This window comes from Panthera onca, chromosome D1, assembly GCF_046562875.1.
Source record: "Panthera onca isolate mPanOnc1 chromosome D1, mPanOnc1 haplotype 2, whole genome shotgun sequence".
In the NCBI taxonomy this organism is placed as follows: domain Eukaryota; kingdom Metazoa; phylum Chordata; class Mammalia; order Carnivora; family Felidae; genus Panthera; species Panthera onca.
Genome location: NC_138348.1, coordinates 52,249,985 through 52,277,039, shown reverse-complemented (window position 1 = coordinate 52,277,039; position 27,055 = coordinate 52,249,985). Strand labels below are relative to the sequence as shown.

At 40.7% G+C, this 27,055-nt stretch overlaps 2 protein-coding genes across 2 annotated transcripts in view; both read right to left on the bottom strand.

Moving 5' to 3' along the window:
• LOC132677163 (uncharacterized) overlaps positions 1-27,055 on the bottom strand; it is a 286,729-nt gene that overhangs the window by 168,923 nt on the left and 90,751 nt on the right. The gene's annotated exons all lie outside the window — the stretch shown is intronic.
• On the bottom strand, positions 4,353-12,768 carry LOC132677087 (olfactory receptor 56A4-like). The gene is made up of 2 exons (XM_078433987.2): positions 12,732-12,768; positions 4,353-5,260 (listed from the first exon to the last, which is right to left on the bottom strand). The coding sequence occupies exons 1-2, from the start codon at positions 12,766-12,768 to the stop codon at positions 4,353-4,355; spliced, it is 945 nt and encodes a 314-aa protein (XP_078290113.2).

Sequence of the window (27,055 nt, the reverse complement as noted above, 5' to 3'; positions counted from 1 at the left end):
AAAATTAAATGAGTTTGTGACCAGTAAATGAGCCCTGCAAGAAATTTTAAGGGAGGACTCTGAGGGGAGAAAAGATAAATATATATACATACACACACACACACACACACACACACACACACACACACACACACACAAATAAATAAATACCAAAAGCAACAAAAGATTAGAAAGGACCAGAGAACACCACAAGAAACTCCAACTCTACAAACATCATAATGGCAATAAATTCCTATCTTTCAGTACTCACTCTAAATGTCAGTGGACTCAATGCTCCAATCAGAAGACATAGGGTAACAGAATGGATAAGAAAACAAGATCCATCCATATGCTGTTTACAAGAGACCCACTTTAGACCTAAAGACACCTACAGATTGAAAGTAAGGGGATGGAGAACCATTTATCATGCTAATGGTGAACAAAAGAAAGCCTGAGTAGCCATACTTATATCAGACAATCTAGACTTTAAAATAAAGACTGTATCAAGAGATGCAGAAGGGCATTATATCGTAATCAAGGGGTCTATCCACCAAGAAGACCTAACAATTGTAAACATTTATGTGCCAAATGTGGCAGCACCCAAATATATTAATCAATTAATCACAAACAACAAGAAACTCATCGATAGTAATACCATAATAGTAGGAGACTTCAACACCCCACTCACAGCAATGGACAGATCATCTCATCAAAAAATCGACAAGGAAACAATGGCTTTGAATGACATACTGGACCAGATGGACTTAACAGATATATTCAGAACATTTCATCCTAAAGCAGCAGAATATACATTCTTCTCAAGTGCACATGGAACATTCTCCAGAATAGACCATATGCCAGTACACAAATCATCCCTAAGTACAAAAAGATCAAGATCATACCGTGCATATTTTCATACCACAATGCTATGAAACTCGAAATCAATCACAAGAAAAAATCTGGAAAGGTAACAAATACTTGGAGACTAAAGACATCCTACTAATGAATGAATGGGCTAACCAAGCAGTTAAAGAGGAAATTAAAAAGTATATGGCAGCCAATGAAAATGATAACACCACAACCCAAAATCTCTGGAACGCAGCAAAGGCAGTCATGAGAGGAAAGTATATAGCAATCCAGGCCTTCCTAAAGAAGGAAGAAAGATCTCAGATACACAACCTAACCTTACACCTTAAGGAGCAAGAACAGCAACTAAAACCCCAAACCAGCAGAAGACAGGAAATAATAATGATCAGAGCAGAAATTAATGCTATAGAAACCCCCCCCCAAAAAAAAAAACAGTAGAACATATCAATGAAACCAGAAGCAGGTTCTTTGAAAGAATTAACAAAATAGATAAACCACTAGCCACTTTGATCAAGAAGAAAAAGGAAAGGACCCAAATAAATAAAACCAACAATGAAAGAGGAAAGATCACAACCAACACAACAGAAATAGAAACAATAATGAGAGAATATTATGAGCAATTATATGCCAATAAAATAGGTAATCTGAAGAAATGGACAAATTCTTAGAAACATATACACTACCAAAACGGAAACAGGAAGAAATAGAATATTTGAACAGACCCATAACCAGTAAGGAAATTGAATTAGTAATCAAAAATCGCCAAAAAACAAGAGTCCAGGGTCGGATGGGTTTCCAGGAGAATTTTGCCAAACATTTAAGGAAGAGTTAACACCTATTCTCTTGAAGCTGTTCCAAAAAATAGAAATGGAACGAAAACTTCCAAACTCTTTCTAGGAAGCCAGCATTACCTTGATTCCAAAACCAGAGACCCCACTAAAAAGAGAACTATAGACCAATAACCCCTGATGAACATGGTTGCAAAAATCCTCATCAAGATAGTAGCCAACCAGATCCAACAATACACTAAAAAATTTATTCACCACGACTAAGTGGGATTTATACCTGGGATGCAGGGTTGGTTCAATACCTGCAAAACAATTAACATGATCATCACATCAATAAAAGAAAGGACAAGAACCATATGATCTTCTCAATAGATGCAGAGAAAGCATTTGACAAAATACAGCACCCTTTCTTGATAAAAACCCTCAAGAAAGTAGGGATAGAAGGAGCATACTTCGAGATCATAAAAGCCATATATGAACGACCCAATGCTAATATCATCCTAAATGGGGAAAAACTGAGAGCTGTCCCCCTAAGATCAGGAACAACACAGGGATGTCCACTCTCGCCACTGTTATTCAATATAGTATTGGAAGTCTTAGCCTCTGCAATCAGACAACACAAAGAAATAAAAGGCATCCAAATCGGCCAGGAGGTGGTCAACTTTCACTTTTCACAGATGACATGATACTCTATATGGAAAACCCAAAGAGTCCACCAAAAACTGCTAGAATTGATTCATGAATTCAGCAAAGTTGCAGGATATAAAATCAATGCACAGAAATCGGTTGCATTCATATACACTAACAATGAAGTGACAGAAAGAGAAATCAAGGAATCAACACCATTTACAGGTGCACCAAAAAACGTAAAATACGTAGGAATAAATCGAACCAAAGAGGTGAAAATTCTATACGCTGAAAACTATAGAAAGCTTATGGAAGACATTGAAGAAGACACAAAAAAATGGAAAAAGATTCCATGCTCCTGGATAGGAAGAACAAATATTGTTAAAATGTCGATACTACCCAAAGCAATTTACATATTCAATGGAATCCCTACCAAAGTAACACCAGCATTCTTCACAGAGCTAGAACAAATAATCCTAAAATTTGTATGGAACCAGAAAAGACCCTGAATAGCCACAGCAATCTTGAAAAAGAAAACCAAAGCAGGAGGCATCACAATCCCAGACTTCAAGCTATACTACAAAGCTGTAATCATCAAGACAGTATGGTACTGGCACAAGAACAGACACTCAAATCAATGGAGCAGAATAGAGAACCCAGAAATGGACCCACAAACGTATGGCCAACTAATCTTTGACAAAGCAGGAAAGAATATCCAATGGAATAAAGACAGTCTCTTCAGCAAGTGGTGCTGGGAAAACTGGACAGAGACATGCAGAAGAATGAACCTGGACCACTTTCTTACACCATACACAAAAATAAACTCAAAATGGATGAAAGACCTCAATGTAAGACAGGAAGCCATCAAGATCCTCAAGGAGAAAGCAGCCAAAAACCTCTTTGACCTTGGCCGCAGCAACTTCTTACTCAACACATGTCTGGAGGCAAGGGAAACAAAAGCTAAAATGAACTACTGGGACCTCATCAAAATAAAAATCTTCTGCACAGAAAAGGAAACAATCGGCAAAACTAAAAGGCAACCCACAGAAAGGGAGAAGATATTTACAAATGACATATCAGATAAAGGGTTAGTATCCAAAATCTACAAAGAACTTATCAAACTCAACACCCAAAAAACAAAAAATCTAGTGAAGAAATGGGCAAAAGACATGAATAGACACTTCTGCAAGGAAGACATCCAGATGGCCAATGACACATGAAAAAATGCTCAACATCTCTCATCATCAGGGAAATACAAATCAAAACCACAATGAGATACCACCTCACACCTGTCAGAATGGCGAACATTAACAACTCAGGCAAAAACAGATGTTAGCGAAGATGCAGAGAAAGAGGATCTCTTTTGCATTGTTGGTGGGAATGCAAGCTGGTGCAGCCACTCTGGAAAACAGTATGGAGGTTCCTCAAAAAACTAAAAATAGAACTACCCTACGACCCAGCAATTGCACTACTAAGCATTTATCCACGGGATACAGGTATGCTGTTTCAAAGGGACACATGCACCCCATGTTTATAGCAGCACTATCAACAATAGCCAAAGTATGGAAAGAGCCCAAATGTCCATCAATGGATGAATAGATAAAGAAGATGTGGTATATATATAGAATGGAATATTACTCGGCTATCAAACGTATGAAATCTTGCCATTTGCAACTACATGGTTGGAACTGGAGGGTATTATGCTAAGTGAAATTAGTTAGTCAGAGAAAGACAAATATCATATGACTTCACTCATATGAGGACTAAGAGACAAAACAGATGAACGTAAGGGAAGGGAAACAAAAATGATATAAAAACAGGGAGGGGGACAAAACAGAAGACACCCATAGATATGGAGAACAAACTGATGGTTACTGCAGGGGTTGTGGGAGGAGGGGATGGGCTAAATGGGTCAGGGGCATTAAGGAATCTACTCCTGAAATCATCGTTTCACTATATGCTAACTAATTTGGATGTAATTTTAAAAAATTAAAAATTAAATTAAAAAAATATAAAGTCCCTATGCATCATAAAAACAATTGCCCACTATCAATTTCTATTCCCTGGGTTAGTTGTTATCCATTTTACCTCTTACAACCTTCTCAGTAGTTTCTGGATTCCCTGCTTGATCTCTTTGGTCCTCACACCATAAACAATGGGGTTCAGAGCTGGGGGGATGAGGTGGTGCAGGATGTTGAGCAGGATGGGGACATCTGGGGGAATTCTCTTCCTGGCCAGGTTAGTGATGACCAGAACCAGCAGGACGGTGCTGAAGAAGAGGATGAGGATGAAGTGGGAACCGCACGTGCTCAGGGCCTTGGCCGCAGCACCCTCAGCCTTGATCCTTAGCACAGCTTTCAGGATGAAGGAGTAGGAGAGAACAATAAGGATGAGGTCAGAGCCCAGGAGGGTCCAGCCTGCCACAAACTGGTAGAGCCGGTTGAAGGTGATGTCATCACAGGAGAGTTTGGACACAGACAGGTTAGCGCAGATGCAGTTCTTGATGATGTTCCCTGCACAATATCTGAGTCGGGAAGAAAGGACTGGAACAGGAAGGAAAAAGAGGCCATTCCGGGCCACAACAAATATGGTAGCTCTAACCACAAAATGGTCGGTGATTATGGATGGGTATCGTAGTGGGTGGCAAATGGCCACATAGCGGTCATAGGCCATGACCATGAATGTGCAGGACTCCATGGCAAGGAAGCAATTCATGACGAACATTTGGAGGAAGCAGGCAGAAAAGCTGAGGGACCTGAGGTCAAACCAGAAGATGGCCAGGACTTTGGGGATGACAGTCAGGCAGAGCACGATGTCCAGCAGGGAGAGGAGGCTGAGCAGGTAGTACATGGGCTTGTGCAGAGAGGCCTCCAGCTGGATGGTGAGCAGGAGGGTGACGTTGGCCCCCATGGCCAGGAGGAAAAGGAGGCTGAGGGGCAGAGACAACCAATGCTGCCAACTCTGGTAGTTAGGGAAGCAGATGAGGAGGAATTCGGAGACTGGAGCAGTGGAGTAGTTGCTGGGTGAGGCCATGTAAAGTATTCTGTACAAGTTAAAAATCCAGAGTCCCTTAAAATGTAGGACAAAATACATTAACATAGAAAATATGTGTTCTATATGGAGTAAAATTCAGGTTTCCATGGGTCTCTTAACCTATCTCAATGAAGTTTTTGAATAATCAATATCGTCACCATCATCATCATCATCACCATATCAATATTTGCTGACATTAACTGAACGGTTACCATGTGCTACACATTATGCCGAATGTTTATATTCATTAGCACATTTAGTCCTTTAAATAAACACTTAAGATTAATAGTATTGTTATCCTAATTTTCCAGATAATTAAAAGGAACAAAGAGGGGCAAACTTTTTTGATAAAAATTATACATCCAGTAAGTACTGAAGCCAAGTCTGTGACAAAAGAGTCTGACTCTAAAGTCTCTGCTTTCAGCCACTATACATTGTTTAGCCTCAACAAGCACAATTACTTACTAAGCCCCACTTTCCTTCAGAGTTTAGGACTAGCTTATGGAGAGCTCTGTTCAGCAGAATACATGGAGGTCCTAGAAAAGGCCAGCCCCCTAATCCATATACTTGGACAGGGCCTGACTTCAGGGTTTCCAATTTTTATTCTTTAGGAAACATTGGAATGGAGGTAGGGCATCCCTTGACTCCACCCAAGAAGAATAATATCTTCTAGTACCAAACAGGATTTCACTTTTTTTTAAAGTTTATTTATTTATTTCGAGACAGAGAGAGAATGCACAGGAGGGGGGGAAGAGCAGAGACAGAGGGAGAGAGAATCCCAAGTAGGCCTCACATCTAGCATGGAGTCCAATGCAGGGCTCAAACCCACAAATCATAAGATAATGACCTGAGCCGAAAGCAAGAGTCCCACATTCAACCAACTGAGCCACCCAGGTGCCCCAGGATTTCACTTTTAAAAACACAGTGTTTATCACTCATACTGGGTTATTTCCTGTGTTTCTCTTGTGCTTTGTGCTCTCAAGAGTTCTTTCTTTGGTTTGGATTCCTTAGAAAAGTCTTACAGTTTAAGGGGTACATTAAGAGTCTGACTTGGGTTCAGGTCATGATCTCACCATTTGTGAGTTCAAGCCCTGTGTTGGGCTCTGTGCTTGGAGCCTGGAGCCTGCTTCGGATTCTGTGTCTCCCTCTCTCTCTGCCCCTACCCCTCTCAAGCTCTATATCTCTCTGTCTCTCAAAAGTAAATAAATGTTTTAAACAATTTTAAAAAAGAAACGCCTATGTATTTCATATTTTGGTGTACTGAGGATACACCAGTAGGTTCACCAAAGGTAGATTATGAGCTAGATAAATAAGTATGGTTCAAGTATATAAACCTATACAGGATCTATTTATCTGGTAAGCAGCACTGTCTGTGATTCCTTATAGCCAAAATCCAATTATCCTATCTATATGGAATCTATGATCTGTATGCTCATATACTTTGATTTTTTGTTTCTTTTGTTGGGTACCATCTTATTTACCTCACTACTAAACAAAGAACAGAGTGGCCAAGTACTAAGAAGACTGACAGTAAGGGCTGTCATAGCCAAAGAAGCAGAAGAGAGTCAGCTAGTCAAGACAGACTAAACGAAAGAGCTCAGGCAGCAAATAATCAATATAATCAAGTGGGATTATTGACCCTGCTCATCTGTCCTATATGACAAATATCTTCAGAAAGAATAAATTGTGTGAGAGAAGGTGTTAGACTAGCTGTCAAAAAATATAAAATCCAAGGAATTTCACTCCAAAAATCCCAGACTTTCCAAATGTAGATTATATAATGCGCGCGCACACACACACACACACACACACACACACACACACACTTTCTACTGATTATAGGGCTTTAAAACAAGCCAAGGATTCAGGAGCTAAAACTATAGAAGGAACAATTATGTATCAGTTCTGTCCTTCATTTTCATATGTGATTAGGAAAATGACTCTCAATGTGAATCAGAAATTTAAGAAGGATTGGGGCACCTGGGTGGCTCAGTGAGTTAAGCATCTGACTTCAGCTCAGGTCATGATCTCACAGTTTGTGGGTTCAAGCCCCATGTCAAGCTCTGTGCTGACAGCTCAGACCCTGCTTCTGATTCTGCATCTCCCTCTCTCTTTGCCCCTCCCCCATCGAAAATAAATAAACATTAAAAAATTAAAACAAAAGAAATTTAAAAAGGAAAGAAAACATAGTTACATTTTTAGAAAATGCTTGTCCTTTCCATGAACCTCAAGTTCTATATCCTCAGAGTGACCCACTCTACTTGAATAAGCAAGAAAATACTCAGTGCCTTCCCTGTACCTGGTCTTAATATTATGCATACAAATGTATGGCATGGATTAACCAAACACTGGTATCCTAATTAATAGAGGAAAATTGACTTAACAACCCTTTTAAGACATTATAGTTGTGACTCTAATAAAGCTGATCTTACAAACAGTGGGAAAGAGACAAAAGCACAGATGAATGAAGCAATGTGATATGGTTCAAAGTTGGCCTCCGACAAGTGAATTCCAAGTCTGGCTCTTATACTCATTGTATGATTCTGTGAGCTATTTAAACTCTATGATAGGGGAGCCTGGGTGGCTCAGTCGGTTAAGCAAGTGACTTCGGCTCAGGACATGATCTCATTTGAGCTCACATCAGGCTCTGTGCTGATAGTTCAGAGATGAGAGCCAGCTTCAGATTCTGTGTTTCCCCCTCTCCCTCTCTGCCCCTCCCGCATTCATGCTTGCTCGCTCGCTCTCTCTCAAGAATAAACATTACAAAAATTTAAACTCTATGACATATACATCCCTCATTTACGAATTAGATAAATGATATTTAACTTCATGTGTTGTGGAGAGAAAAAGGGGCTATGATCTCCTGAGGTCCTGTTAGGCCCAGAGACACAAGCAGTTGAGAGCATCAGAGAAGGATACAAAAATGAGGCAAATCCACCTGGGGGAGAAGAAGGACTCTCTGTGTAGGGAATGGTAAGAGAAGAAACATCAATGTGGATGATCAGTATGATTGGTGGTGAGGTGCTAGGGGGTGATACATCCTAAGTTCTTTGGGGGAAGCAAGCAGGAGAGCAGAGGGTCAGGAGACATGGTTAAGGTGTGCAGGGGCAGCCCTGTGAGGCCCACCTGAGGGCAGGCATTATCACATACACTGTAAGGAAGCACAGAGAACTTGAAACAGGGAAGTGATGTGCTGTAGATGGGACACAGGGAATCACACAGCAGGGAGGGAGGCTTTCAGAGAGTCCTGAACAGTACAAAGGAAAAGTGATGAAGATCTGAATGCAGGCCATGTAGGTGGAGAAGAAGGATGTATTCGAGTTGTGGGGAGAACTACAGGATTTAGTGAAAGAAAGGATGAGCAGGCAGAGAGACTGGAGTCCAGAATGTCACCAAGCACCTTTTAGTGATACAGGGAAAAATGTCCTTTTCAGACCTCCTATAACACTGGTATTTTCTCCCAGGTAGCAATATACTTTTGGCTCTGGTTTAGTAAATTCCATAAGAGCTGGGACCATTTTTCCTCTCTTTCTGTATTCTCCTCAGTGAAACTGAGGCCTCCTAATGTGAGCAATGAGGACTTGTTGGGTATCTGGGACATTGTTCTGATATTCAGTATCCAGTTCCAGTACTGGTAGACTGACATTTACAAGGGGGTGATCCTTGTGCTAAGTACTATTGACCAAACATGGTCTGTGATGATGATACACTGACAGTCTATAAGGTCAGGCAAGTCTTGAATAAACAAAATTACAAGAGAAGACTCAAGCCAAGACTGGAAAATGGAGTGACCACCTTGACTCATAGATGAATTTAGACGAGGACAGAAAGGAAGATTCTCACCCAGCCAGGCACAGGGCCTTGGTCACCCAGCCATGGTATGGGAGGGGGCCTTGGAGTCTACGGAAGTTTGCAAACCCTTATGGACACAAAATGACTCAGCCTCATCCCTGAATGAAATAACAGCATGAGGTCAGTCCCTGCCACTCAGCCTTACACCAGATCTAAGCATCTTAGCAGGGTCAGCATGTACACCAGACCCTATTGAAAGAGTTCCTTTTCCTTTATGTACTAGGTTTCTGGATTTCTCTGTCCTCTCATGATCTCCTTCCTCACAGTTTTCCTGCTTGGTCCAGCTTGAGACTCACCAGTTTCAGAAAGCTGCACTGCTGCTGTTTCTGGCTGTCAGAGAAAGCACTAAACTGACCCCTCCATGAGTTCTGGAGGCTGGTTTTATGAACTTTGGCTCCACTGTGCCCCCTCTCTTTCCATTGCTCACCAGAGTTGGTGCTCTTGTTAAACACTTGGGCCCTCAGGCCCTATGGTCTATTTCCCAAGAGAACGTGTTGTAAAAGGCTTAATTCAGCATTTTCAATACAGTAAGGGCAGGGGGCTCTTGGGGAGTCTAAATAAAGAAGCTCTGGGAAAAGAAGGGTAAGGAAACTGCATGATGAGAATCTTCTCAGGGAAAATTTATACGGATGCACCTGAGGGGAAGAAGTGAGTAAACTCTCCTCAGCCCTATAACTCCATGGAGGAGGTGACAGAGGAACATCCCCAGAAATCAAAGGACATGGGCCTCAGAGGAGCATGGACCATGGGCAACCAGGGGCCAAGGAGCACTTTCCCTGTGAGCCCCTCTCCTGCAGTGGGAGCACCAGTGGTCTTGACACAAGCACATCCCTGGGAGGGGTCCTGTTTACACACATGTGGTCTCATGGCCAAGATTTTACCTTCATGGCTGTGCTTGGTTTAAACTCTGTCGCATAAGTATGGTTGCAGAAAGTTCAACTGTTAACAGTCTTCACCTTCCACAGGGCAACACTTGGCATTGCTTCCTTGGGGAACAAGTGGAACTTCCACCAGTGCAGCCACCTCTTTGCATTGATGCACAGTAGGACTTAGAAAATAGCCTTTCCTGTGGACCTTCCCAGATGCGTCTTAGGATAGGGACTTTCCAGCTAAATGTAGGATCTTTGGGGTTTGGGGCACAGGAATCTTGGAGAGAGGAGAGCAAGTGGAGTCTGGTTCTAGGTCTCACACTTCTTACCCACAACTGCTGAAGAAGACATCAGGGCAGGAATGTACCTGGAAAATAATCTTGTTCCCTACATGCAGTAACTACTCTCCTTGCCCCACCTCTGCCTTGCTTCTTGAAGGTCGTGGGGAAAGTGTCAAGGACCTTGTCAGCATCAAATAGAGTTGATAGATGTGCTAAATGAAGAAAACTCTCTCATTACTGAATTATCGTTCAATGAAAGAATGTTGCTAGAGCATACCATTTCCTCTAGGCAAAACACCCTGGTCCCTGAGTTTCTTATAAATTAATAATCCCTCTTCACTGTCAGATTATAGGGATATTGGGAAAGATCATTGGAAGCTTACATTTGAACCCTTGTTCTACGTTTCTTACGTTTGAACCCTTTTCTGGTTACTTTTCCTTGAAGAAGTTTCATTAGCTCTCAGAACAACAATATCCTTACCTGAAATATAGGCATACCAAACTTTCCAAAACAGATTTGTTGCAAGGATAAAAATTACTTTTACTTTTTCATTGAACAAACACTTTTACCCTACTTTGACAAAGCACTACATATTTGAAATATGTACATCAAGGAATGGTTTCTTCCACTTTAGAGAGGGAAACCAAGACTTTACATACAGCCACACCAAGGATACTGCTTGTAACAATAAAAACAAATCTTCGGAGTTCTTAAAGTGTCATGTTACTCTGAATATTACCTGATTTTTCATTTAATGCTTATAACAACCTAATGAGATACATATTACAAAAGGCAACAACTATAGTTACCAATTCCCAATAAGGAATAAAAAATACATGTTTTGGATTTTAATGTGTCCCCCAAAATGATATATTGAAGTCCTAACCCTCAGGTACCTGTGAATGTGACCTTATACAGGAATAAGATCTTTGTAGATCTAATCAAATTAAGAGCTACCAGTTAAGATTGGCGGTTGGAAGATGGCGGCATAGGAGGACGCTGGGCACACCGTGCATCCTGCTGATCACTTAGATTCCACCTACACCTGCCTAAATAACCCAGAAAACTGCCAGAGGATTAGCAGAACGGAGTCTCCGGAGCCAAGCGCAGACATGAGGCCCACGGAAGAGGGTAGGAAGGGCGGCAAGGCGGTGCGCGCTCCACGGACTGACGGGAGGGAGACAGGGCAGAGGGGCAGCCTGCCGGCCAAGCAGAGACCCCGAGTCTGGCTGGCAAAAGCGGAGGGGCCGGACGGACTGTGTTCCGATGGCAAGCGCGACTTAGCGTCTGGGAGGTCATAAGTTAACAGCTCTGCTCAGAAAGCGGGAAGGATGGAGGACAAAGGGAGGGAGAGCTGCTGAGCCCCTAGACGACACAGCTCAGTTTGGTGGGGAACAAAGGCGCTCGCCAGCGCCATCTCCCTCGCCCATCCCCCAGCCAAAATCCCAAAGGGAACCAGTTCCTGCCAGGGAACTTGCTCGCTCCGGGCAAACACCCAACTCTGTGCTTCTGCGGAGCCAAACCTCTGGCAGCGGATCTGACTGCCTCCCGCTGCCACAGGGCCCCTCCTGAAGTGGATCACCTAAGGAGAAGCGAGCTAAGCCTGCCCCTCCTGCCCCTCTGCACCTTGCCTACCCACCCCAGCTAATACGCCAGATCCCCAACACCACAAGCCTGGCAGTGTGCAAGTAGCCCAGATGGGCCACGCCACCCCACAAGGAATCCCGCCCCTAGGAGAGGGGAAGAGAAGGCACACACCAGTCTGACTGTGGCCCCAGCGGTGGGCTGGGGGCAGACATCAGGTCAGACTGCGGCCCCGCCCACCAACTCCAGTTATACACCACAGGACAGGGGAAGTGCCCTGCAGGTCCCCACCACTCCAAGGACTATCCAAAATGACCAAACGGAAGAATTCCCCTCAGAAGAATCTCTAGGAAATAACAAAAGCTAATGAACTGATCAAAAAGGATTTAAATAATATAACAGAAAGTGAATTTAGAATAATAGTCATAAAATTAATCACTGGGCTTGAAAACAGTATAGAGGACAGCAGATAATCTCTTGCTACAGAGATCAAGGGACTAAGGAACAGTCAGGAGGAGCTGAAAAACGCTTTAAACGAAATGCAAAACAAAATGGAAACCACGATGGCTCGGATTGAAGAGGCAGAGGAGAGAATAGGTGAACTAGAAGATAAAGTTATGGAAAAAGAGGAAGCTGAGAAAAAGAGAGATAAAAAAATCCAGGAGTATAAGGGGAAAATTACAGAACTAACTGATACACTAAAAAGAAATAATATACACATAACTGGTATCCCAGAGGAGGAAAAGAGAGGGAAAGGTGCTGAAGGGGCACTTGAAGAAATAATAGCTGAGAACTTCCCCGAACTGGGGAAGGAAAAAGGCATTGAAATCCAAGAGGCACAGAGAACTACCTTCAGACGTAACTTGAATCGATCTTCTGCACGACATATCATAGGGAAAGTGGCAAAATACAAGGATAAAGAGAAAATTCTGAAAGCAGCAAGGGATAAACGTGCCCTCACATATAAAGGGAGACCTATAAGACTCGTGACTGATCTCTATTTTGACACTTGGCAGGCCAGAAAGGATTGGCACGAGATCTTCAGTGTGATGAACAGAAAAAATATGCAGCCGAGAATCCTTTATCCAGCAAGTCTGTCATTTAGAATAGAAGGAGAGATAAAGGTCTTCCCAAACAAACAAAAACTGAAGGAATTTGTCACCACTAAACCAGTCCTACAAGAGATCCTAAGGGGGATCCTATGAGACAAAAAACCAGAGACATCACTACAAACATAAAACATACAGACATCACAATGACTCTAAACCCGCATCTTTCTATAATAACACTGAAAGTAAATGGATTAATGTGCCAACCAAAAGACATAGGCTATCAGAATGGATAAAAAAACAAGACCCATCTATTTTCTGTCTACAAGAGCCTCATTTTAGATCTGAGGACACCTTTAGATTGAGAGTGAGGGGATGGAGAACTATTTATCATGCTACTGGAAGCCAAAAGAAAGCTGGAGTAGCCATACTTATATCAGACAAACTAGACTTTAAATTAAAGGCTGTAACAAGAGATGAAGAAGGGCATTATATAATAATCACAGGGTCTATCCATCAGGAGGAGCTAACAATTATAAATGTCTATGCGACGAATACGAGAGCCCCCAAATGTATAAAACAACTACTCATAAACATAAGCAACCTTATTGATAAGAATGTGGTCATTGCAGGGGACTTTAACACTCCATTGACAGAAATGGATAGATCATCTAGACACATGGTCAATAAAGAAACAAGGGCCCTGAATGATACATTGGATCAGATGGACTTGATAGATGTATTTAGAACTCTGCATCCCAAAGCAACAGAATATACTTTCTTCTCGAGTGCACATGGAACATTCTCCAAGAGATCATATACTGGGTCACAAAACAGCCCTTCATAAGTTTACAAGAATTGAAATTATACCATGCATACTTTCAGACCACAATGCTATGAAGCTTCAAATCAACCACAGGAAAAAGTATGGAAAACCTCCAAAAGCATGGAGGTTAAAGAACACCCTACTAACGAATGAGTGGGTCAACCAGGCAATTAGAGAAGAAATTAAAAAATATATGGAAACAAATGAAAATGAAAATACAACAATCCAGACGCTTTGGGATGCAGAGAAGGCAGTCCTGAGAGGAAAATACATTGCAATCCAGGCCTCTCTCAAGAAACAAGAAAAATCCCAAATACAAAATCTAACAGCACACCTAAAGGAAACAGAAGCAGAACAGCAAAGGCAGCCTAAACCCAGCAGAAGAAGAGAAATAATAAAGATCAGAGCAGAAATAAACAATATAGAATCTAAAAAAATGGTAGAGCAGATCAATGAAACCAAGAGTTGGTTTTTTGAAAAAATAAACAAAATTGACAAACCTCTAGCCAGGCTTCTCAAAAAGAGGGACATGACCCAAATAGATAAAATCATGAATGAAAATGGAATTATTACAACCAATGCCTCAGAGATACAAACAATTATCAGGGAATACTATGAAAAATTATATGACAACAAATTGGACAACCTGGAAGAAATGGACAAATTCCTAAACATCCACACTCTTCCAAAGTCAATCAGGAGGAAATGGAAAGCTTGAACAGACCCATAACCAGCGAAGAAATTGAATCGGTTATCAAAAATCTCCCAACAAATAAGAGTCCAGGACCAGATGGCTTCCCTGGGGAGTTCTACCAGACGTTTAAAGCAGAGATAATACCTATCCTTCTCAAGCTATTCCAAGAAATAGAAAGGGAAGGAAAACTTCCAGACTCATTCTATGAAGCCAGTATTACTTTGATTCCTAAACCAGACAGAGACCCAGTAAAAAAAGAGAACTACAGGCCAATATCCCTGATGAATATGGATGCAAAAATTCTCAATAAGATACTAGCAAATCGAATTCAACAGCATATAAAAAGAATTATTCACCATGATCAAGTGGGATTCATTCCTGGGATGCAGGGCTGGTTCAACATTCGCAAATCGATCAACGTGATACATCACATTAATTAAAAAAAAAAGAGAAGAACCATATGATCCTGTCAATCGATGCAGAAAAGGCCTTTGACAAAATCCAGCACCCTTTCTTAATAAAAACCCTTGAGAAGGTCGGGATAGAAGGAACATACTTACACATCATAAAAGCCATTTATGAAAAGCCCACAGCTAACATCATCCTCAATGGGGAAAAACTGAGAGCTTTTTCCCTGAGATCAGGAACACGACAGGGATGCCCACTCTCACCGCTGTTGTTTAACATAGTGTTGGAAGTGCTAGCATCAGCAATCAGACAACAAAAGGAAATCAAAAGCATCAAAATTGGCAAAGATGAAGTGAAGGTTTTGCTTTTTGCAGATGACATGATACTATACATGGAAAATCCAATAGACTCCACCAAAAGTCTGCTAGAACTGATACATGAATTCAGCAAAGTTGCAGGATACAAAATCAATGTACAGAAATCAGTTGCATTCTTATACACTAACAATGAAGCAACAGAAAGACAAATAAAGAAACTGATCCCATTCACAATTGCACCAAGAAGCATAAAATACCCAGGAATAAATCTAACCAAAGATGTAAAAGATCTGTATGCTGAAAACTATAGAAAGCTTATGAAGGTAATTGAAGTAGATATAAGGAAATGGAAAGACATTCCCTGCTCATGGATTGGAAGAATAAATATTGTCAAAATGTCAATACTACCCAAAGCTATCTACACATTCAATGCAATCCCAATCAAAATTGCACCAGCGTTCTTCTCAAAGCTAGAACAAGCAATCCTAAAATTCATATGGAACCACAAAAGGCCCCCAATAGCCAAAGTAATTTTGAAGAAGACCAAAGCAGGAGGCATCACAATCCCAGACTTTAGCCTCTACTACAAAGCTGTCATCATCAAGACGGCATGGTATTGGCACAAAAACAGACACATAGACCAATGGAATAGAATAGAAACACCAGAACTAGACCCACAAACATATGGCCAACTCATCTTTGACAAAGCAGGAAAGAACATCCAATGGAAAAAAGACAGTCTCTTTAACAAATGGTGCTGGGAGAACCCTCTTGCACTGTTGGTGGGAATGCAAATTGGTGCAGCCGCTCTGGAAAGCAGTGTGGAGGTTCCTCAGAAAATTAAAAATAGAGACCTACCCTATGACCCAGCAAGAGCACTGCTAGGAATTTATCCAAGGGATACAGGAGTACTGATGCATAGGGGCACTTGTACCCCAATGTTTATAGCAGCACTCTCAACAATAGCCAAAGTATGGAAAGAGCCTACATATCCATCAACTGATGAATGGATAAAGAAATTGTGGTTTATATACACAATGGAATACTACGTGGCAATGAGAAAGAATGAAATATGGCCTTTTGTAGCAACGTGGATGGAACTGGAGAGTGTGATGCTAAAGGAAGTAAGTTATACAGAGAAAGACAGAGACCATATGGTTTCACTCTTATGTGGATTCTGAGAGACTTAACAGAAACCCATGCGGGAGCGGAAGGAAGAAAAAAAAAAAAAGTTAGAGTGGGAGAGAGCCAAAGCATAAGAGACTGTTAACAACTGAGAACAAACTGAGGGTTGATGGGGGGTGGGAGGGAGGGCAGGGTGGGTGATGGGTATTGAGGAGGGCACCTTTTGGGATGAGCACTGGGTGTTGTATGGAAACCAATTTGACAATAAACTTCATATATTGAAAAAAAAAAAAAAGAGCTACCAGTTAACACAAAGACTGATGAACTTTAGTTCAACAACCCCAAGAATACATCCCAAGGTCCAGTTTGGAATGTGTGTGTGGGTGGATAGTAATCAGACCCTATTCTTAGTGGGTCCCAGGCCTTGAGTTTTGTCTCCTCAAACCAGAAAATTGCCATTTTTTGCTCCATTTCACAATGATTTCTTCAGGATTTGAAGTCCTCAGAGCAAAAGTAGCTTTAAACCCTGGCATTCTCTCTCAGTTTTTACCTTCTAGATTTTGACCTTTCCTTAACTTTTCAGTACTTTCAAAAACATTTCTCTACTTTTTAAATTCAAAAGGTTTGTTTTTTTTTTTTTTAGTGACAATTTAACTGAGTAAAAACATGAATATTAACAAGTATTTTATATACATACAAATTGAATAGTATATTATATATGTTATATCTATACTGTATGTATATTTATATAGCTTTCTGATATCTTTTGTTGCTATTGATAAGTATATGACCGCTCAATTGGTATTCCTTTGTAAGTAATGAATCATCTCTTTTGATCTATTCAGAAGACTTCATCTTTAGGGTTTTGTAATGTTAGCAAATGTGTGCAGATTTAAAAAAAAATAGATTTGAGAGCCCAGAAATAAACCCATGTTTATATGGTCAACTAATCTACAACAAAAGAAGTAAAAATATACCACAGGGAAAGACAGTATCTTCAATAAATAGGACAACTATTGCAAAAAAAAAAAAAAGTGGACCACTTTCTTACATCATACACAAAACTATAATCAAAATGGTTTAAAGACCTTCTATGTAAAAGCATAAAACTACTACCAAAGAACATAGGCGTTAATCTCTTGTACATTAACATCAGCAATATTTTCCTGGATATATATATGCCTACGCCAGGGAAACAAGTGTAAAAATAAACAGGTACTACAAATCTTTTGCACATTGAAGGAAACCATCTTTATTTTTTTTTTTTTGAGCATTAATTTTTATTTTGACTCAAAATGTATCTAAATTTTAATATGTAGATAATGTTAGGGCTATTCAAGACTTCAAATTCTTTTTTTTTTTTTTATTTTTATTTATTTATTTTTAATATGAAATTTATTGTAAAATTGGTTTCCATACAACACCCAGTGTTCATCTCAACAGGTGCCCTCCTTAATGCCCATCACCCACTTTACCTTCCCTCCAACTCCCCATCAACCCTCAGTTTATTCTCAGCTTTTAAGAGTCTCTTACGGTTTGCCTCCTTCCCTCTCTGTAACTTTTCTTTCTCCTTCCCTTCCCCCATGGTCTTCTGTTAAGTTTCTCAGGATCCACATAAGAGTGAAAACATATGGTATCTGTCTTTCTCTGTATGACTTATTTCACTTAGCATAACACTCTCCAGTTCCATCCACGTTGCTACAAAAGGCCATATTTCATTCTTTCTCATTGTCAAGTAGTATTCCATTGTATATATAAACCACTTCTTGGGGCGCCTGGGTGGCTCGGTCAGTTAAGCATCCGACTTCGGCTCAGGTCATGATCTCACGGTCCGTGAGTTCGAGCCCCGCGTCGGGCTCTGTGCTGACAGCTCAGAGCCTGGAGCCTGCTTCGGATTCTGTGTCTCCCTCTCTCTCTGACCCTCCCCCGTTCATGCTCTGTCTCTCTCTGTCTCAAAAATAAATAAACATTAAAAAAAATTTTTAAAAAACACTTCTTTATCCATTTATCAGTTGATGGACATTTAGGCTTTTTGCATAATTTGGCTATTGTTGAAAGTGCTGTTATAAACATTGGGGTACAAGTGCCCCTATACATCCACACTCCTGTATCCGTTGGGTAAATTCCTAGCAGTGCTATTCCTGGGTCATAGGGTAGATATATTTTCAATTTTTTAAGGAACGTCCCCACTGTTTTCCAGAGTGGCTGCACCAGTGTGCATTCCCACCAACAGTGCAAGAGGGTTCCTGTTTCTCCACATCCTCTCCAGAATCTATAGTTTGTTTCCTGATTTGCTCATTTTAGCCACTCTGACTGGCATGAGGTGACATCTCAATGTGGTTTTGATTTGTATTTCCCTGATGAGGAGTGATGTTGAGCATCTTTTCATGTGCTTATTGGCCATCTGGATGTCTTCTTTAGACAACTGTCTATTCATGTCTTCTGCCCATTTCTTCACTGGATTATTTGTTTTTTGGGTGCGGAGTTTGGTGAGTTCTTTACAGATTTTGGACACTAGCCCTTTGTCCAATATGTCATTTGCAAATACCTTTTCCCATTCCATCAGTTGCCTTTTAGTTTTGTTGATTGGAAGGAAACCATCTTTAAAACAAAAAGGCAACATACTGAATGGGAGAAGATATTTGTAAATGATATACCCAATAAAGGGTTAATATCCAAAATACATAAATAACTATGCAACTCAACATCGATAAAACAATCTTATTTAAAAATGGGCAGAGAGGGGCGCCTGGGTGGCTCAGTTGGTTAAGCATCCGACTTCAGCTCAGGTCACGATCTCGCGGTCCGTGAGTTCGAGCCCCGCGTCGGGATCTGGGCTGATGGCTCAGAGCCTGGAGCCTGCTTCCAATTCTGTGTCTCCCTCTCTCTCTGCCCCTCCCCCGTTCATGCTCTGTCTCTCTCTGTCCCAAAAATAAATAAAACGTTAAAAAAATTTTTTTAAATGGGCAGAGGATCTGCCTAGACACTTTTTCAAAAAATGCATACAGATAGCCAACAGACACATAAAAAGATGCTCAACATCACTAATAATCAAGAAAATATAAATCAGAACCACAATGAGATATCACCTCACACCAATCAGAATGGCTAGTATCAAAAAGACAAGAAATAGTAAGTGTCTGGAAGGATAGAGAAAAAAGGAATCCTCATGTTGGTGGGAATGTAAATTGGCACAGCCATTGTACAAAACATTATGCAAGGTGTTAAAAAAATTAAAATAGAAATACCATATAATTTAATAATTCCACTTCTGGGTATTTACCCAAGGAAAACAAAAACACTAAAATTCAAAAAGATTATGGCACCCATATATTTATTGCAGCATTATTTACAATATCCAAGATATGATAGCAACCTAAATGTGCATTGATAGACAAATAGATAAGGAAGATGTGGTATATATATTATATATACAATAGAATATTACTTAGCCTTTAAAAAGAATGAAATCTTGCAATTTGTGACAATATGGACGGACTTAGTATTATAGTAAGTGAAATGAGTCATATAGGGAAAGATAAATACAATATGATTTCATTTATATGTGGAATCTAAAAAAAACAAAACAAATGAATGAACAAACAAACAACAATAAAAGAGAAATAGACTCAAATATGGAGAAAAGCTAGTGGCTGCAGGATGGGGAGGGGGATAGGTGAACTATATAATTCCTTTGGCTGAGAAAAAAAGATGCTGGTACAAAAGGAAAGTGAAGGTGATGATACTAACCAAGGCAGTATTTGTCCCACAATAGGAAAAAGACATGTAGAGAAGTGCAATCTTACAGTCTCAGAAAAATGTTCTAGCTGATAGTGGCTGGCTGGACAAACATAGTGTACAGACTTCCTCAGACTCCTCCAAAGGCAGTAGCACGCCTGGAAGTCAAGGAAACTGCTCTCACCCAGCTCTGTGGAAACACAGCACATGGACCATAAACAGACTTCTTTTGGCTCCATCTACAGACAAATCAATATTTACTTTTTCAGAAGCAAGCACAGGTCTAAGGAAACTCGCAGCCTCTTTCTCAAACAGGACACAGTTCTTAATTCTGTTATAAACATCCAAGTAAAGACAATAAATTTAGTAACTTTGTGGAGGAAATCCACCAAAGTCTATCCTTCCCTGGAATATTAACTCATCAGGTCCCCCTCCCCCTGTGTCCTAACAGCAATGTCTCTTGACAGGCCACAAGAACTCTGCATAAACTCAAGGACTGAGCAGAAAATGCCCTGCTCATTTGAGTCCCATGTCAGGCTCCTGATATCATCCTAGCAAATCTCAGGGCAGTTTTCAGGAATATGTTTGGACAGTCCAGTCCTGAGGACTGGATCTGGAGGCGTGGGTATTCAAATCCCTGTACCCATCCACTGATCCAGCATATCAAGTTCCCTTTCTTCATTCATACCACTGACATGGGGGTGACTGGAAAACATGCAAGGGACCTCAAAGGTCCTCTTTTCTTCTCTTTATGAACCTAAAATAAAACCTGATGATCTACTTAACGAGGCTACTGGTGGAGGCAAACAAACAGCAGACCAGGCTCTAGGGCTGACAATGTCTCAGAGAGACCAGAAGAGCCACAAGATCTCCAGAGGTCTCCTACCACTCTCACCCTTCTCACTACACAGCTTGGAGTTCAGCCGACAATCAATGTATATAAATGACAGAGACAAGGCTAAGTTTACTAGAGTTCTTCCTCCTCCCAGATGCACAGATAAATTTACATTTTCCAGGATCACCTATAGTTAGATGGGGCTATACGACTGAGCCTGGCCAAAAAGATAGCATGTACCTCTTCCAGGTACAACCTTTATAGCCTCCTTGGTGTGCCCCACCTCTGGCCAGTTGCACGTAATCCACTAAAAACATGAAGCCCTAGAAAAGATGGAATGATACAATGGAGGAAGCTAGGTCCCTAAAAGACAGCATGGAAGAGAGACTCCCTCCACATGCATTGGATGGATGTTGTCAAAAATAAAGTTGTATGTGTTAAACCACTGACACATTGGAATTGTTCATTTCAACAGCTGGCATGTGATCCTGAGTAATGCTTCAGACAATGAGGAAACTGACATCCAATACTAGAAAAATTACACAACAAGGAAAGCTGACATGGCTACTAAATGGTAATTCTAGGGGAAAGGTTGGAACAATTGACAAAAATTGTATGTGCTTGCAATTGTTGATCCCATTGACAAGTTATTATGGTAAGTAGATGACCTTAGCAGAAAGTTGGTCAGTCTTCAAGCATATATTACTGTTGATAGACACAGTCCATAGATGTGGAGTTTTGAAGAACTGTCCTACTGCTTGGAAGGTCAAAGTTTCAGAGAAAGTTTTAGATTGTCTTTAAAAAACAAAGACTCATAGAAACCAGCACTGAGAAGAGAGTAGATTATGTGTACAGTTGTCTTACTCATGTCCAATGGCTTTAGATAGACACCATTACCTACAAAGGAGTGGCATGGAAAAGACAATAAGGAAACAAAAGAAAAATTTTAAATTATGCTTAGGAACATATGTGGGTGTGATTACTAGTCCATGGAACTGCCCTGATACAAATAGATCAGACACCTGTTTGTTTTTTGAGGATGTTTATTGCCAAAGATACCTGAGCTTGGCTTTTAAAGAAAGTTTTTATCAAGAATTAATACAATTATTGATCTTAATATTTTATGAGCTAGAAGCAGCCTCCAAAAGCAGTAATGCAAAAGAAGTCACACATTCCAAAGCCTGTGTGGTATAATGCCATGGAGAACACTGATGAAGACGCAACCCCCCAGAGACAGAACTAGAGGTCGTAGATACGATGGAGAGTTTCACCCAGAGAACATAACCAGTGTCTAGTTAGGGAACTTCCACCACTTCAGTGGGTAAAAATGTTGCAGTGTCTGCCCCCAAAATATTCCAGCATTACCATGAACAAGTTCCTGCTAAATGAATTCCATGCCTCGCTTCCAGCTGGGAATCTTAATGACTGGTACCAGTGTCTGCTCCACCATTACATATGTGGTAGGAGGAGGAAAATGGCCTGTGAGGAATCATATCAGGACCTGATGGAGAAGACACTGCTCAAGATCTTGGACTTTGTGTGGCACACAGTGACTGCATGTGAGCTTGGGTGGTCTCCCTTGGGAAGAAGTTAAGTATATATTACATGCAAGAGTCTCTCTAGTATCATTTCTCTTAAGAGATGAATATTCATGGGGCGCCTGGGTGGCTCAGTCGGCTGAGCAACTGACTTCGGCTCAGGTCACGATCTCATGGCTCATGGGTTCAAGCCCCGTATTGGGCTCTGTGCTGACAGCTTAGAGGCTGGAGTCTGCTTCAGATTCTGGGTCTCCCTCTCTTTCTGTCCCTCCCCTGCTCATTCTCTGTCTCTCTGTGTCTCTCAAAAATAAATAAACGTTTTAAAAAAATTTTTAATGAATATTCAGGGGCACCTGGGTGTCTCGGTCGGTTAAGCATCCAACTTCAGCTCAGGTCATAATCTTGTGGTTATTTAGTTCAAGCCCCACATTGGGCTCTGTGCTGACATCTCAGAGCCTGGAGCTGCTTCAGATTCTGTGTCTCCCTCTCTCTCTGCCCCTCCCATGCTCACGCTCTGTCTCTGTGTCTCAAAAAAAAAAAATGAATAGATGTTAAAAAAAATTTTTTTTAAGAGATGAATGTTCAATGATGCAGCCTCTCCTGTAGGCAGTTGGATTTATGTGAGGAATGTGGCCAATGGGATGATAGAAAAAATGATGTAAATCTTTCCCAGATTGAGCCCCTAAAACCTCCTACAAGATCTTGAACATTCTCTCTCTTTGCTTGTATGTCAGTCAGATTCAGAGGTACCTGTTGGAGATCCCTGAGAGCTTAATACATGGAGAATCCACATATGAAAGATGCTTCAGACCCTAAATGTTGACACGAAGCAAAGCCCCCATATTGGAATGGGTTTAGATGAGAAGTAAGCTAGTTTTGTATTAAATTACTGTGATATCTTTGTTGTAATAACTAACTTTACTAGCTTTGATTAACTCTATGTATGGTGGGTTTTGACGTACACTGTCTTTGCTATCTGTAATCTGGAGCACAAAACCTTCAGAAAACTACATAGCTGTCCAGGAGAAGTCTAAAAATATATCTTAATCCCTAGACAAAGTGATAGAAAAAATGGATTTAGTTAACAAACATGCCTGATTTCTCTCTTGATTCTGTTAGTTCAATGACCATTAGTATTTTTACCTTTCTGCTCAATTGTAAAATTGGGAATAATGATAATTCCCAAAATTATAATCATAATTTCTCTAAAAGTAGTTTACCTCTTGGTAACTATCTATGCTAATTACTAACATGTTAACGACACACAAAGCACTCAACTAATTTTTGGTTGAATAGATGAAGAAAGGAATAAATGTTATTATTATATACAGTCCTTAGCCAATATTGCTAATGTAACTTCTTATTAAATACTGAAATACATTCTACACTTATGAATACCTGATTCATGTCATTGATTTGATTTTTATTTTGGATGTCACTGAAGAAAAGAAAATCAGAGTATAAATTGTTATATTCCTTTTATTTTTTTAATTAATCATTTAAATCCCCATATGGCTAATAAGCAAAAAGTACAATATCTTCTACTTGAAGCCACTCCCTACCTCTTTCTAAGTGTTGGAGATCCCAGGAATTTTCACAACACAGAGATGTCAGCCCCTTTCAAACATCAAGTAGAGATGGAGAGCTGAAATCACCATAGTATTGCTATTCCCACTGGTAGCCACAAGAGAGCAGTGTTGACTTGCAGGCTCTGAAGCATTTATTTACTCCTGGCAATAACTTCAGCCTTTGTAGATTCCCTGGCTACACAGCTTTGATGTCCCACACTGGGCCTCTCAGGTCACATCTCTCATTGTTAACACCCAAAGACTTAGAAAATATCTGAGGAACAGTGTATCAGGATAGATATGTACTAAGAGGCTCCCAAACTCCACTTTATTATATGCAGAAAATGTAGTTTTGTTCTTTCATTGCTTTGAGCACTGGTCATCTTTTTCCTCGAGGTAATTTAATTCCAGGAGATACACTGCTCTTTCTTGCTATTGGCTCTAGATTTAAATCTTCTCTGGTCCTGAAAATCAGTGTTCAATGGCTTCAGATATTCTTTTCCAAAAGTCTCTGTGTTTTTCTTGCAAATGTGACTAACCCGCAAACCAGGGAGTGTGGTGAGTGGCTATCAGTTGGCTTCTTCCTGTCCCCTTCTCATCAATACACACTTTCCAGTACAACTGGGCCATAGTCAGTCTGTGTTAGCAAAGTTACTCCACAGATTTTTCAGTTAACTTACGAAAGACCTTATTTTTTTCTTCCAATTTTTTGAGATATGACATACAGCGCTATATAAGTCTAAGGTATACAGCATAATGGTTTGACTTACGTATACGATTAAATGATTACCACAAATTATCTAGTGTCTCACATGGATGCAAAAAAAGAGAAGAAAAACATGTTTTTTCCAGGTGATGAGAACTTTTAGAATCTACTCTCTTAGCAACTTTCAAATATACCAAACAGCAGTATTAACTATAGTCATCGTGTTATACATTACATATCCAGTACTTATCTATCTTAAAACTGAAAGCTTGTACCTTTAAAATGCCTATTTAAAATGCCTTTAGTTTCTGCTACTTCAGTCTATCCATTCAAGACATGTTCAATAACATTTTTTTGCTACAGGAGCCTCATGGCAAAGTTGTGTCTGCCCTTCAAGATCTGGCTCTTTGGGTAATCCTATTCCTCCATCCCCTTTATCTATGAGGACTCAGCCCAAATCTGTCTTAGAGCCATTGTGTCCAGTTCCTTAAGCCACCTGCACTGGGCTTGACAATTCTATGAAAAATTGTGGTCCTCTTAACCTGTCTCTCAAGGACCAGAATTGAGAGCCAACCTCAAGCATATATCTTGTCCATTCTTATGTTGAGAAATCTACTACTTAGAACTAAAGATGCATTGTAGACACTATTGATTAACTCTTCTCTTAGCCACTTCAATAGCATAAGCAAGGGGATATTTCCTAAATCGTTTGATGTACCAGAAGATGTGCTTGTCACTGTGAGTAATGACAACAGGTGTGCTGGCCCCCAATTCCTTTCAAATCCTTAACACAAGTTGTAGTTTCTGTAACTGTGTATACCCACTCATAATTATGTTGGCGATTTGCACTGATCTAGAAAAGCCTAGTGAAGGGATTAAGATCTGAATATGACCAACTAACAGCGATTCCTCTTTGAGTCCCTTCTGGGTTTGCACCTGGGAGAAGCATAGCAGAGGTAGACAAAGCACTCCTAGAGAGACCAACAGAGTGGACCAAATGCTGGACAATATCACATGACAATCTGTCCTATTCCTATGAATTAAATCCTTTCTGTTAGATTTCTTAAAGAATTTTTATTATCATCCACAGAAGAATCATGCACAGATACTGGTATATTGCAAGTGCTCAAAACATTTGAGCTTTTATTTTCATTGTCATGACTATCACTATTATCAGTATATAAGAACATTGGGATTATTAGTATAATTTTAGGCCACAGTGTTTGAAGTTGGCCCTTCTGTCCTCTGAGGGACAGTAGGAAGGTGGTGCTGTATAAAACTCTTCTAACAGCCATGAGATGGAGGGAGCCCTAAGAGAGAATTCTCTTGTAGAAAATGACAAATACTGAGTCACACCTGTGGCTGGGCTTGAGGAAATGAGAGCCAAGTCTAAGGACATTAAGAGTACCTTCTTGTAGACAAATGGATGTCATTTTCCTTTCCTGCTGTTACTGCATGTAGAAGAGTCCGCCCTGGAGCCCACAGCAGCACTGAGATGCAGTTACTCTGTGGAATCCCCATAATGTGATGCAATCACTCTCTATTCCTGCTGACAGCTAACTCCAAATTCTTTCACAGCTATGAAAGCTTCCCCTGTAATATTATGTTATACTGTCATGTCTCTTCGTGTACCTGAACAGGAGAACTTGATTCTGTGTCCAGTCCCTGGGAGCCAGTGAACACTGGCAAGTCACAAGCCCTCAGACTCAGAACCAACAAGAGTTGTGTAATCATTAACTCTTGTCTCTCAGCCTCATACCTACCCATCCAGATCTGCTTTGGGATGCAGATCTTGTGGGATCTGGGACTTGGACACTGGGACTCTTCTGTTAGTTAGACACCTGGCTCCCTGTTAGAGTCCACCCAGAGAGAACAACAGGAAAAGACTGGAAGGCTGAAGCAGGGCAAGGGATACTTGCTTCTTCCTGTCTGTTCTTATCTTGTCAGTATCCCCAAGCATTGGCTCTTCACCTGGCAGTGGAATTGATTCTAGTCTCCAGGGTTGGTTGGTTGGTTGGTTGGTTGGATATTGAGTTTCAGTTTTATTTGGGTTTGGGTTTGGTTTGGATTTGGTTTGGATTTGGTTTTGGAACTCCCAGGGTCAAATCAGCCTCACTGAGCTCCCTCAGAGGTAGCAGCAGGATAGGGATTCATCCTCAGAGATCTGAGTCCCAGCTCTGAGGGCCCCTCTTCTGAGCTCCTGTGACACTAGTACCAGTTCAAGGCAGCACCTTCCTCAGTGTTGTGAGACACAGCCCCATGGGCCCACTGCCAACCTTCTAGGGCCCAATGACCAAACTCTTCCCAAGTGTAAGGTTCTTCCCACAGGTGCTACCTCTCCATTACTTCAGTATCCCCTGTTTTAGTTTC